This window comes from Triticum dicoccoides, chromosome 4B (assembly GCF_002162155.2).
Source record: "Triticum dicoccoides isolate Atlit2015 ecotype Zavitan chromosome 4B, WEW_v2.0, whole genome shotgun sequence".
NCBI lineage: Eukaryota > Viridiplantae > Streptophyta > Magnoliopsida > Poales > Poaceae > Triticum > Triticum dicoccoides.
In genome coordinates this window covers 182,128,127-182,139,537 of record NC_041387.1, presented here as the reverse complement: position 1 = coordinate 182,139,537, position 11,411 = coordinate 182,128,127, and the positions used below count along the sequence as shown (strand labels likewise).

Genomic DNA, 11,411 nt, shown 5'->3' with positions numbered 1-11,411 from the left:
AAAATTATCATCATTAAGAAAAGACAAGTATTTTCTTTTGATTTCTGTTTCCTTTATCTTGACAGATATTCTATGTGACACTGCTAAAATAATACCATTATATATGTCCTAACACGTGTTAAAAAACTCTTCTTAGTTTCGAAGGAAAACAATCTTCTTAGTTGGTCGTTTTGATATTAACATAAACACGTGGACAATGGTGGTGGCAGTTCCAGTACATATAGCCAGCTTTGTTGAGAGAGAAACCAAAAGAAAATACTTGTCTTTTCTTAATACTTGATGATAAATTAGATAAGTAAGTACTCCCTTCAAAAAATATATAAGAGCGATTAGATCATTGAGCTATATAGATCGATGAGAGTAATTAAGCAGCTAGCTAGCTACTAGTAGAGGTTGATGGAGGAGACGGCAAGGTAGGAGGCGATGAGCTCGTCGTCCTCCACGGCCAGCGCGCCCTGCATTGCCGGCCACCACTCCGGCGGCATGCTGCTGCTGCTGCTGCTGGCGTCGTTGACCAGAGACATATCCGCCGCCACCGCCGCCGTCGTCGCATCTTCCGGCTGATCTGCTGCTGCGTCGTCGTCGACGTTGCGCGCGAAGCGGCCCTTCACCCTCGGCCGGCTGTCCGCGAGCGTCTTCCGGCAAGCGTACTGAGAATCAAAAGACAACACACAGGGTTGACACGACGATGAGTATACATGCACTTAACGTGGCATGCATTGTACTAGTAGTACTAGCTACCGACCAGACGACGAAACTGCCAAAGATCAACGTACCGTTATCTTCTTCTGGAAGTTGCGTTGGTTGCGCTTGGTGCGGTACTTCTCGATGCGCTCCCGCCGCTCCTCCGCGCTGTACCGCCCCACCGGAGCCGGCCCCGGCCCCGGCAGAGCTTGGAGGTCTCCGGCGCTCATCACACGTTGCATCGACTGGGAGTAGTAGTGATGCTGCTGCTGCTGCTGCTCTTGTAGGAGCAGCAGATCACCGTAGCTGCTGGACGCCATGGAGGGGAGCAAGGGACCATTGCTGCTACCGCTGCCGCTGTTGCTATAACAAGGAGAAGACGATGTGCTCCAGTGATACATTATCAACTGTCTTGGACTCGTGCCTGCGCTGTCGGTCTACTGGCTACTCTTCGTTGGGTGGTGTAACCGGAATGGAGATCAACCACTCTATATATGTGTGCGCCAGTATGTACAGCTAGTGCTATTGCTCTGTACGTCTGGCGTCCTTAAGACGCAAGTCAACTCTGATTTGAAAAGACCTACTACTACCTTGTGCGATGAGACCATTCCAGTGACGATATAAAGTCGTGGCAAACATACACGATTCTATCTTTCCTGGAACAACAATATGTGGGTAGTACACTACTGGAGACATGCAGATACAAGCTACGTCGAAAACAAGCTGGCAAGCATACATGACCTCCCTCATGTTACGCGCAGACCAGCTCAATGCAGGATGCACCATCACCAATACATGCAACTTTACTGACATTGGGAATCTCAATCGATTGTGGATACACGGCACAAGCAGGATAAATAAAAGCTGGCAGTCACGACTCAATATAGCAAGAATGTGGGTTAAGGGCAGCACTGGAGACATGAGCAAGTTGGGGGCCATCTCCTACTCTTCCCACTCAAACCCATAAAACCATATGCCTTTCTTTTCAGCACCTACACATGCACTGTGCTCAACTTGCAAATGACTATACAGCAACAAACAGGCCCTGCCACTTTGCTCCAATAAGCAAAACCGCGATTCCGTGGGGCTAGGCATGCCAAATATTTGGCTGCTTTTAACGTTCCAACATTCCTAATCATTTGTTAATCAGAGCACTGGAAAGCATGGGACGCAAAGGTAAAGGTCTTGCGTGTTTATTTATGTCCAAAACTGCAAAAACTAAGATGCACATGAACCTCTCTCTCACTGGACTGATGACCATTGATCGACACACAATGCAAGTGTGGAAGACAGTCCTTGATTAGACTTTGTTCTGCGCCACTACTATCATTACCTTCGAAAGTGAAGCTCTCGAGACTTCAGTGGAGAAGAATCATAACACTTTTGAAAATTCCAAGCTACAAGATAGACCCCCACAAGGATCTGTGTTGTTTCAAGCATCTAGTTGACACAAGTTTGATGCTACAGATCCAGGACGCTGTTTTCAGTTGGCTATTGGTTGGTAAGATCATTGGAAGTGTCCACAACCAATTGCAAGACTCCGTTCTCCCATAATGGTACACCTTCTGATGAATCCCTACAGTACCCCACTCAAGAGCCTGACAACACGAGCTAGTCAACCTTCAAGTGGCCTTAGCCAACCGACAAGATAAAGTCAAAGCGCACCAGGATATCACATTGCAAGTAGATCCGTTTGCCTTTGGTATGCAGCAAAATGCTTGAATTGTATACTCCCAACAGTTGTTATGATTTTCTTCTAGATACAACCTGCAGAGATGTCAACACAAGAGTTACATTGCATCCAGATGAGTTAAATCATTGACGACATAGTGTGTCGAGTGAGAAAAAAAACAAGAGGATCACAGGGAGGGGGAAAGGAGCCTACACTGAGGCAGTGGCTCTTTGTCAATGAATATAGGATAACAAAAACAAGTGGGACTATTAGGATAAAGCGCAGTTATCATAATTTTTACTTTCTGCTAGCAGGTCAACTGAAAAATAGTCACACCACCTTTGCATGAGTTAAGATGCAATAATTGTTCAGTTTATGTGTACAAAGAACATAAAGAATAGGCAACAGACTAGACAGATAAGTAGTTATTCCAAGTACTCGTATTAAGAGCCGAAAGGTTGTGCCAATGTAAATTTACTCGACACATAAGATATCATAAGATACATCACAACTGATATGTAATATGAAGGTCAGAAGGGACAACCAATATGTTATTTCAAATGTCATATGATTTGGTAGAAACGAAACTAAGTTGACCAAGGCTGATAAGACTTCTCTTTGCAGTGGCATGCCTGATACGGAGAAAAGATTTCTGTTCTGCCCCCACATCGTCCTTTGGGTGCATCTGTGGGGTGAAGCCTTTAATAGCTGTCATGATCTCTAAAACTTTTCCAGGTCAAATCGTTTGAAACTACTACAGTAAATACATGCCTCTGCTTCTTGCCGGTACAGTTGATTTTCAAAGAGAATGAAATACTCCCTCCGTTCACAAATATAAGATGTTTTGTATATTTCAATATGGACTACAATACAGACTGGAATGAGTGAACAAACACTAAAGCATGTCTATATACATTCGATTCAGAAAAAAGTTAGAACATGTTATATTTGTGAATGGAGGTAGTAGTATTTAGTCTGGAAGCTATACTGATAAAATACAAAGCAGGAGCAAACATAAGATATACGTCCACATCCGGGTGAACATTTTCCAAAAGATATTTGAGAATATCTTAACTGAATCATCTTAATATCTTATAACCCCCGGGCCATCACCTGTATTGGCTCGGACCACGTGCCTCTCCTGCTATCCTCGGAGAATGACCGCCCTCCCCCTCCTAGATTCCGTTTCGAAACCTTCTGGCTCCACCAGAACGGTTTCGACGAAGCCGTTCGCGATAGATGGGTGGAGTCGCAGCTCGCACCCCACCGTGGCCTCTCGGTGGTCGATGATTGGCACTTCTACGTCAAGGTCCGCGGCAGCTCATGAAGGGCTGGGGCGCAAACCTCGGCCGCGACTTGCGGGAACGCAAGAAATCCATTCTCGCGTCCATTCAGGCCCTGGATCTCCGGGCAGACTCGGTTGGCCTCGCTCCCAACGAGTGGCTGCTCCAATGACCTTGAGGACCAGCTCTCGGTCATATACACAGACAAGGAAGCCTATTGGCGACTCCGCGGGGCCCAAAAGTGGGTCCTGAAAGGGGACGCAAATACGGCTTACTTCCAGGCCATTGCTAATGGTCGTCGCCCGCGCAACACGATCCCCCTGTTATGGGATGGGGAGGCCCTCATTCAGTGCCTGGCCGACATACGGGCCCACGTGGATGGCTTCTATAAAGCCCTTCTCTCTTCCTCCCCTCGGGGAGGCCTAGCCCTAGCGACGGACTTTTGGAGTGGCCACCAGTGCGTCTCGGCTGCAGAGAATGCGGCCCTCACGGCTCCATTCTCGGAGGAGGAGGTCTGGACCGCCATTGAAGGCATGGATCCGACCTCCGTGCCTGGCCCCGATGGCCTTCCGTTTAAGTTCTTCCAGGCCGGCCTTCTGGAGCGTCATCAAACCAGAAGTGATGGCCCTCTTTGAGGAATTCTATGTGGGCACTATTGACTTGCGTCGCCTAAACTACGGGATCATCACCCTGATCCCCAAGGCCCCCGGAGTATCGGATATTCGGCAATTCCGTCCGATCACGGTGATTAATGTGATCTTCCGCATTTTGGCAAAGGGGTACGCCAATAGGGTGACCTCTTTGGCCAACCTCATTACACATCCGGATCAGTCGGCCTTCATCCAAGGGCGGTTTATCCTCGACGGGGTCCTCGTCTTTCACGAGGTTCTTCACGAGACTGGCGCCAAAAACCTCAAGGCCGTCTTCCTGAAAATCGACTTCCATAAGGCCTACGACACGGTCAGTTGGCCCTTCCTTCGGGAGGTGTTGCTCCGGAAGGGATTTGACGACCGCTGGGTCACCAGGATCATGCAAATGGTCGCCTCCGGACAAACTGCGGTCAACATCAACGGTGAGATAGGCCCACACTCTGTGGGGTTAGACAGGGCGTCCCCTTCTCTCCGTTCCTCTTCAACATGGTAGTCGATGCTTTGGCATCTATCCTTGACAAGGCGAGCCGCTGGCCACATTCGCGGGATTGTGCCCCACCTAGTAGGGGGCAATGGGGTCTCCTTGCTTCAGTATGCGGACGACACCTTCATTATAGTGGAGGGGTCTGCGGCTGATATCACGAACCTCAAGTTCCTCCTGCTTTGCTTTCAGCAGCTGTTGGGCCTCAAGATCAACTTCGATAAGAGCAAAGTCATGGTGATGGGTTATTCCCCAACGGAAAGCCAGAGTATTGCCAACCGACTTAACTGTCTATTAGGCTTATTCCCCACTACCTACTTGGGGATCCCCATCAGTGACTCTCGGCTTTCCGTCACAGACCTGAGGCCTTCAGTTCTTAAGCTCCAGCATCACATTGAGCCCTGGCAGGGTAGATGGCTGTCTAAGGCGGCTTGGACAATCCTCATCAACTCATCACTGTCCAGCCTCCTCTTGTTCATCATGAGCTTCTATAGCTTGCCCGAGACACTTCACCATGAGATTGGCTCGGTCCAGGCCCGTTTCTTCTGGGCGGGCGAGGGTGACAAGCAGAAATACCATATGGTCCGTTGGCCCGAGATTTGCAAACCTCGGGACTGAGGCGGACTCGGGATCATGTCCTCCAAGCGCATGAACATTGCCCTCCTGACGCGTTGGCTCTGGCGGATTGCCAATGGCGAGGGCGGTCTTTGGCTCCAGATCATCCAGAACAAGTAAAAACGCGGCCAACCGTTGGCCTTCTGCCAGCGGGCAGGCGGCTCCCAGTTCTGGCAGTCCATCATTCAGTTGCTCTCAGTCCTCCACATTGGGACGTCCATCACTGTTGGATCGGGATCAGCCACCTTATTTTGGTTTGGTAGATGGGCTGGGGAGACTCCCTTTGCGGCGCGCTTTCCGGACTTGTTCGCCATCGTTGTGGACCCTCGGGTCTCCATGGAGGCGGCCCTTATTGACTTAGGGCGCCTCGCGTTCATGCGGCCGTTTGGGCCCCCGGAAATAATAGCGTGGCACGAGCTCTTGGATGCCATCGCGCCCCACGAGCCGGATCTTGAGTTGCCCCACGATCGCCTATCCTGGAGCTTAGAGCCCTCGGGCGCCATCTCCACCAAGTCCTTATACCGGGCCATCGCGCCCACTCCCGGACCTGAGCCACTGGTGGCGATCTGGTCGGTCGGACTCCCTCTGAAGATCAGGATCTTCCTTTGGCAATGGATCTGTGGACGTATCCCATCCAAAGTGGAGGTGTTAAAACGGAATGGCCCGGGCGACGAGATGTGCCCTCTGTGCGGGACGGTCGAAGATTCCAACCACATCTTCTCCTGTGTTTCAGCCCAGTTCCTCTGGAGCCGCCTCCGCAAGGTGGTCGGTGGTGTAATACCAACTTCCCGAACCTCTTCGCCGAGATCCAGGAATCGCCCTTTTCTAGCCGTCACATTAGGTGGCTCGCGATCGGGGTCCTTGCCTGGACGTTGTGGACGGTTCAGAATAAACTTGTGATCCAGCGTGTTCCTCTTCAACATGCGACTGGCGTGGTTTACAAAATGTGTGGCTACTTGTAGCTTTGGCGGCCGCTTAGCCGCTACCAGGACCGAGACACCATCAACATCATCATTGCTGACCTTCGTGCGATGGCTCTTCGCTTGGCGCCGCCGCTTCCTCCGCCACCACCTGAGCCGGATTAGTTTCCTTGTTGCGGCTCGTCTGCTTTGTCTTTTTTCTTTTTGGGGCTTGTTGAGCTGTGCCCTCGGCAGAACCCTTTTGTACAATCTGTCGTGATGCTACTGTGTGCGTGTGTGTGAACCTTGTGGCTGTGGTGGTTTGCTTTATTTATAAAGCGGGGCGAAAGCCTTTTTCGGTAATATCTTATAATTGACTTGCCATATTTCGAGCAACATGGGAGCAGATTTTTCAGTTTCCTAGGGTGTGATGTCGCGTACTCATGTGTAATTTTGCGTGCAGCAACATATGTGGTAGAAAGATGACTTGTCCTCACAATACATTATACATCTCGTTTTAGTGCCAGTACATTTGATTGATCGATTCCAAGGCAACAACGAGAAAAGACTAGCAAGATATCCCTTTTAGAGGCTGCCAACATTATTTTGACTGCGCTGGGCAATTCTAGTAAAGAGTATAGCAAGACCAAACAAATAAGTTAAAGCTACTTCGGGAAGCCAATAAAGCTTAATGTTCACCAAATCGGCACACTGGCCATCAATGGTGATTATGCACAGTGGTTTATTTCAATCTAAAAGAGGAACCTGCACTAACTGAGGCATAACATGCAAACTTTGCAAGACTATGGCAAAGTTTGCGGTTTTTTATCTATGCCTACACTAGAAAATTGCTTCGCTGACTATAGACCGTCAAAACCATACTACAGTTCTATCTTGCAGCAATACTTATATCATTAGTGATGTCACACAGAATTAAGTGACGGCTATTGTATATCATGATAGGTTGACAATGGCTTCAGCATTAGTAATATGCTCCTGAACAGCTGAACTCATAGCTTACACATGATTCATAATTAACATTGATTAGCGTTAGCCAGCACATTTTAGGCAAACAATATGATAGAAAGATTTGACCAGGCCTCTTACTTTGCATACTTTCTTCTTGAAAGACACAGGCTTAAGGAAGCCCAAGAAAGGAACATACGAGGGGCCGTGCAACAATAGTTTTTGTCTTCGCTTTTCTGCAAAACCAATAAGACTTTAGATATGTATGGGATAATATACCAATAGTTTATATCTTCATACTAAAAACTAAGTACAATATTTTCAAAAAGGATTCCCACATTTTCAGAAATTACTTATCGTGGCCTTATTTTAAACACATATCAACAGCTTCAATTGCCCTTTGTGTCGTCTCATGAATAGCTTAGATAATAGTGCAAGAATGAGAAGAACTAACAGAAAAGGAAATGTTTGTATCACCAAAAAACAGTATTCTCTATTACGTGCTCAAGAGAGTAAAGTTGCAGTTAGTAAATGTCGATATGTTGCCAATTCAGACAAATTAATGATGAATAGTTCATATCACCTGATCTAGCTGTAGATATATCCACCTTATCTGCAGAATCATAATTTAGCGGCCCCTCGTCTACTTTAGCGACATCTTTCTCTAATGAAGCATTGGGTTTCTTTAAATTCGGTTCTTCCAATTCATTATTTGCCCAAGTTCCATCACTGGACCCCTTATCATAAACAACAGCAGCTGAACTGATCTCTTGACCACTGAGAGTATTTTCCACTGAAATCATTCTTACTGCATTTCTATAAACCGGTTCGACCTTATAACTGTCAGTATTTTCTATGCCTTCATCCACATTTTGCTCTACTTGATGAGCTGGCAGTACAATGTCTTCGCATAAATCAGTACTCAACGGAACTGTAAGATTTAATGGCGACTCATCATCTCGCCCAACAGTTGAGCACCCCAATGATTCCACAGCATGTCTGTGAGTCTTCGAATCAACTGGAACATTATCAGGTTTGTCCAGGCACTTACCCTCGAGGCAAACATCAGAACATGAAACAATTTCATGATCCAGAGGTGCCTGTTCCTCCCTCTTACCAGATGTGCGGATATACCCTTGATTTGCACAAGCATTAGTATGATCTACGATTTCACTAGGTTGGTCAGGATCCTTGTTCTCAAGACTAGTGTCAAAAAGCTCCATGCTCCGGGGAAGAGAAGAACATGGTAACTTAACATCGGAGGATAAAGGACTACTGTCACCTGAAATGAGGTTTACTGTGCACAATTCTGTAGCATCTAATTCCATTGCATCCTCAACAAATTCAACATGCTCCTCAATGCATTTCTGGTCAACAGAAGAGGCAACACAAGCCTGCACACTGCCAGCCATAACAATTTCATTGTTTTCAGGATTAACCATGATGGTGTGAACAGCACCACTGTGAGCTTCGCTTCTGTTAGCCTGTAAGGTTTCCTCTTGAGTTTCAACTGGAATTTCACTATCATCAGTAGACTGCTCTAACCGGTCGGCAAAGAGAGACACATCAGCATCATGACGTTTTTGACACAATACTTTGGCGGGAAAATTCGTGGGTAAAACAGGTAGTTCATCTTTGTTGGGAGAAGGTTCTAGATTTGTCTCCAAAGTTTGTGGATCACCTTTAAAAGATATAGGATCCAAACCAATCCAGTCACCAACCTTATACTTTGTTGAATTTAGTTGCTCATTTGGTAACAGTCTATCGATTCTAATTGTCTCTTTGTAGAAATGTTTCTTCCTCGTAGCCTTGGAAATAAGCAACCTGATAATGAACAGATGACATAATATTGCATTATGATTCATGGTGAAATGGGTGCCTTCCTAAATAGAAACTTGTGCACAAAGTAAAATGACACAACAGCTGGTAGGTTGCAAACGCAGACGCAGAGCTAAAGCTAAATAAACTACTTGCTCCGTTCCTAAATATAAGACCTTTTAGAGATTTTAATATGGACTACATACGGAGCAAAATAAGTGAATCTACACTCTAAAATATGTCTATATACATCCGTATGTAGTCCATATTGAAATATCTAAAAGGGATTATATTTAGAAAAAGGAGGGAGTAGAAGTTGTTTTCCCACCAAAACCCCACAATCACCCTCTTGATAGGATACAAAGGAGTTCTTGGAAACATAGAAAGAAAATGGGCAGAAATAAATAGGAGGAGAAAAAAAGAAGACTTCTAAAGTCTAGACTAACTCATAATCCGTCAAATAAAGGATGCCAATGTTCATGAGATAGTTAACTGGTAACTGCTCGGCCGCTGGCGCGTAGAGGATTAGTACGGGAATCAACCAGTAAGTCGGCCAGAAAATCAGTTAATCGACTACTCGGTGACCCGCCGAGCAGGGATTAATCGGTCAGTCAACTGATTTATCGGCCGATATTTTTGAACAATAAATAATGCTAAGATAAAAACATGCATTCATAGTAGTGCGAGAAACTAGCCACATCAGCAAATCATTACATGGTTCAAGCCATGTGGAATAAGATGTCTGAACCTCTCCAGGTAATAGATATATGACTCACCTGCAGTTTACGGACATAGCAGCTTTGGCTCGCTCCATAGAAAGACCAAGCAAATATGCACATAAGTTTATGACATCATAGGGGCCTCTAATTTCATTAGCATTATGAGCAGCACTTGAAATGATGAGATTCTTTCCTTTAGTCCAGTCCACCAACAGCTGCAAACAGAAGAAAAATACTGTATATTAGCAAACGAAACAAGTGAGCTGAGCTGAGGGCATGTTTAGTGCAAGGGGGTTGAGATACAAAATTCTAAGCTAGGGTGCAGAAGTCTCTGCAAACCAGTGGTGTTGAGCATAGTGAAGGTGAGAAGAATTTGTTAGACAAAAAGAAACACAAGCAATAAGTGCGTATGTTGCAAAAGGTTGCGGAGCATGGTGGTTCACTAAACACGATTATTAAATGATGTTTCAATTCAATGTGAAGGAACAATGGAAGCAGAGCAAGATAAGTAACCTTGGCTTCGGCCAGGACTTGTCTCCTTGAATTGACATCATCGATGAGGGGAGAGTATGCAATCTCAAAGTGTATCCCCCTCTGCAATCAGATGGAGATATAGTTAGTTGAGCACACACATCGACGTTGAACATTGATTCGGTTAGAGTGGTGAAGGAGATTGATTACCTGTAGTGCAAGCTTGATCATTGGGAGCTTGAGACGGAATGGCAGTTTGTGAGAGAAGTCGATGGAGATAACATCAATCTCTGTGGCAGACTGGCAGAGGTGGTCGAGCGCGGCCTGGGTGAGAGGGCGCGCCGCGACGATGTCGTATGTGCGGAGGAGGCGGGCGGCGGAGGGGGCAAGCGCGGACGCGGCGGCGGCAGCGGAGTCGAGGGAGAGGGTGATGCGCGTGTACTGGCGGAAGGGCTCGGAGGTAGGGGATCCATTGCGGGAACGGTGGAGGGAGGCGGAGGGGGGGAGCGGGAGGGAAGACAAGGCGGGGAAGGGAGCGGTGTGGCAGCGGTCGGCGTCGGCGAGTAGGCCGCGGTGCGGGTGGTCGAGGGCGACGGCAGCGTAGCCTAGCTCGAGGGCTCGTGCGGCGGCGAGAAGGCGGGAGTTGGAGTTGGGGGAAGGGAGGAGGCTGAGGTCGAAGAAGAGGAGCGCCATGGATTCGCGCCGCCAACTCCGTCTGTCCGTCCGTCCGGGGAAGAAAGAGCAGAGGCCAGAAGTGCCGGTTTCACATGTAAAAATGCAGGCCCATGTTTAATTTACTTCATAAAGCCCATCTCAGTTCCACTTCAGGCCAGCCATAAAGCCCACCTCATTCGATCCCCTCCTCTGGAAATAGGTTTTCGCTCCGCTTTATAAATAAAACAACGGTCCATACAATCCAAATTCAACAGCACTCGACAAACTACAGCTGGGGCCACAGCACAATCAAACCCAAGAAAGCATAAAAGAAATAGAAAAAAGGCCACCTAGTGGCGGCCGCGAAGCGGCACTACGCGGATGATAGACGACGCGCCGAAGCCAGGAGCGCATCCATCATCAAGCCAAGATGGTCGTGATCACGCTGCCTCGAGAGCGGGTGCCAGTGCTGCAGGAAAGCAAGGAATTTGAAGGAGGA

General features: G+C 47.3%; 2 protein-coding genes across 2 annotated transcripts; both read right to left on the bottom strand.

Moving 5' to 3' along the window:
• Positions 1-203: 203 nt before the first annotated feature.
• Positions 204-1,723, bottom strand: LOC119295684 (two-component response regulator-like APRR1). Its single transcript, XM_037574130.1, has 2 exons — positions 777-1,723; positions 204-650 (listed from the first exon to the last, which is right to left on the bottom strand). The coding sequence occupies exons 1-2, from the start codon at positions 1,083-1,085 to the stop codon at positions 384-386; spliced, it is 576 nt and encodes a 191-aa protein (XP_037430027.1). The 5' UTR covers positions 1,086-1,723; the 3' UTR covers positions 204-383.
• Positions 1,724-2,041: 318 nt separating this feature from the next.
• LOC119295682 lies at positions 2,042-11,004 on the bottom strand. The gene is made up of 6 exons (XM_037574129.1): positions 10,469-11,004; positions 10,301-10,381; positions 9,845-10,002; positions 7,834-9,074; positions 7,392-7,486; positions 2,042-2,451 (listed from the first exon to the last, which is right to left on the bottom strand). The coding sequence occupies exons 1-6, from the start codon at positions 10,949-10,951 to the stop codon at positions 2,428-2,430; spliced, it is 2,082 nt and encodes a 693-aa protein (XP_037430026.1). The 5' UTR covers positions 10,952-11,004; the 3' UTR covers positions 2,042-2,427.
• Positions 11,005-11,411: the final 407 nt, after the last annotated feature.

Coding starts and splice junctions, on each gene's coding strand:
- LOC119295684 (XM_037574130.1), bottom strand. CDS start 1,085: ATGTATCACTGGAGCACATCGTCTTCTCCTTGTTATAGCAACAGCGGC. Junction 651..776: donor ACTTCCAGAAGAAGATAACG/GTACGTTGATCT, acceptor TTTGATTCTCAG/TACGCTTGCCGGAAGACGCT.
- LOC119295682 (XM_037574129.1), bottom strand. CDS start 10,951: ATGGCGCTCCTCTTCTTCGACCTCAGCCTCCTCCCTTCCCCCAACTCC. Junction 10,382..10,468: donor TGATCAAGCTTGCACTACAG/GTAATCAATCTC, acceptor ATCTGATTGCAG/AGGGGGATACACTTTGAGAT. Junction 9,075..9,844: donor GCTATGTCCGTAAACTGCAG/GTGAGTCATATA, acceptor GTTCATTATCAG/GTTGCTTATTTCCAAGGCTA.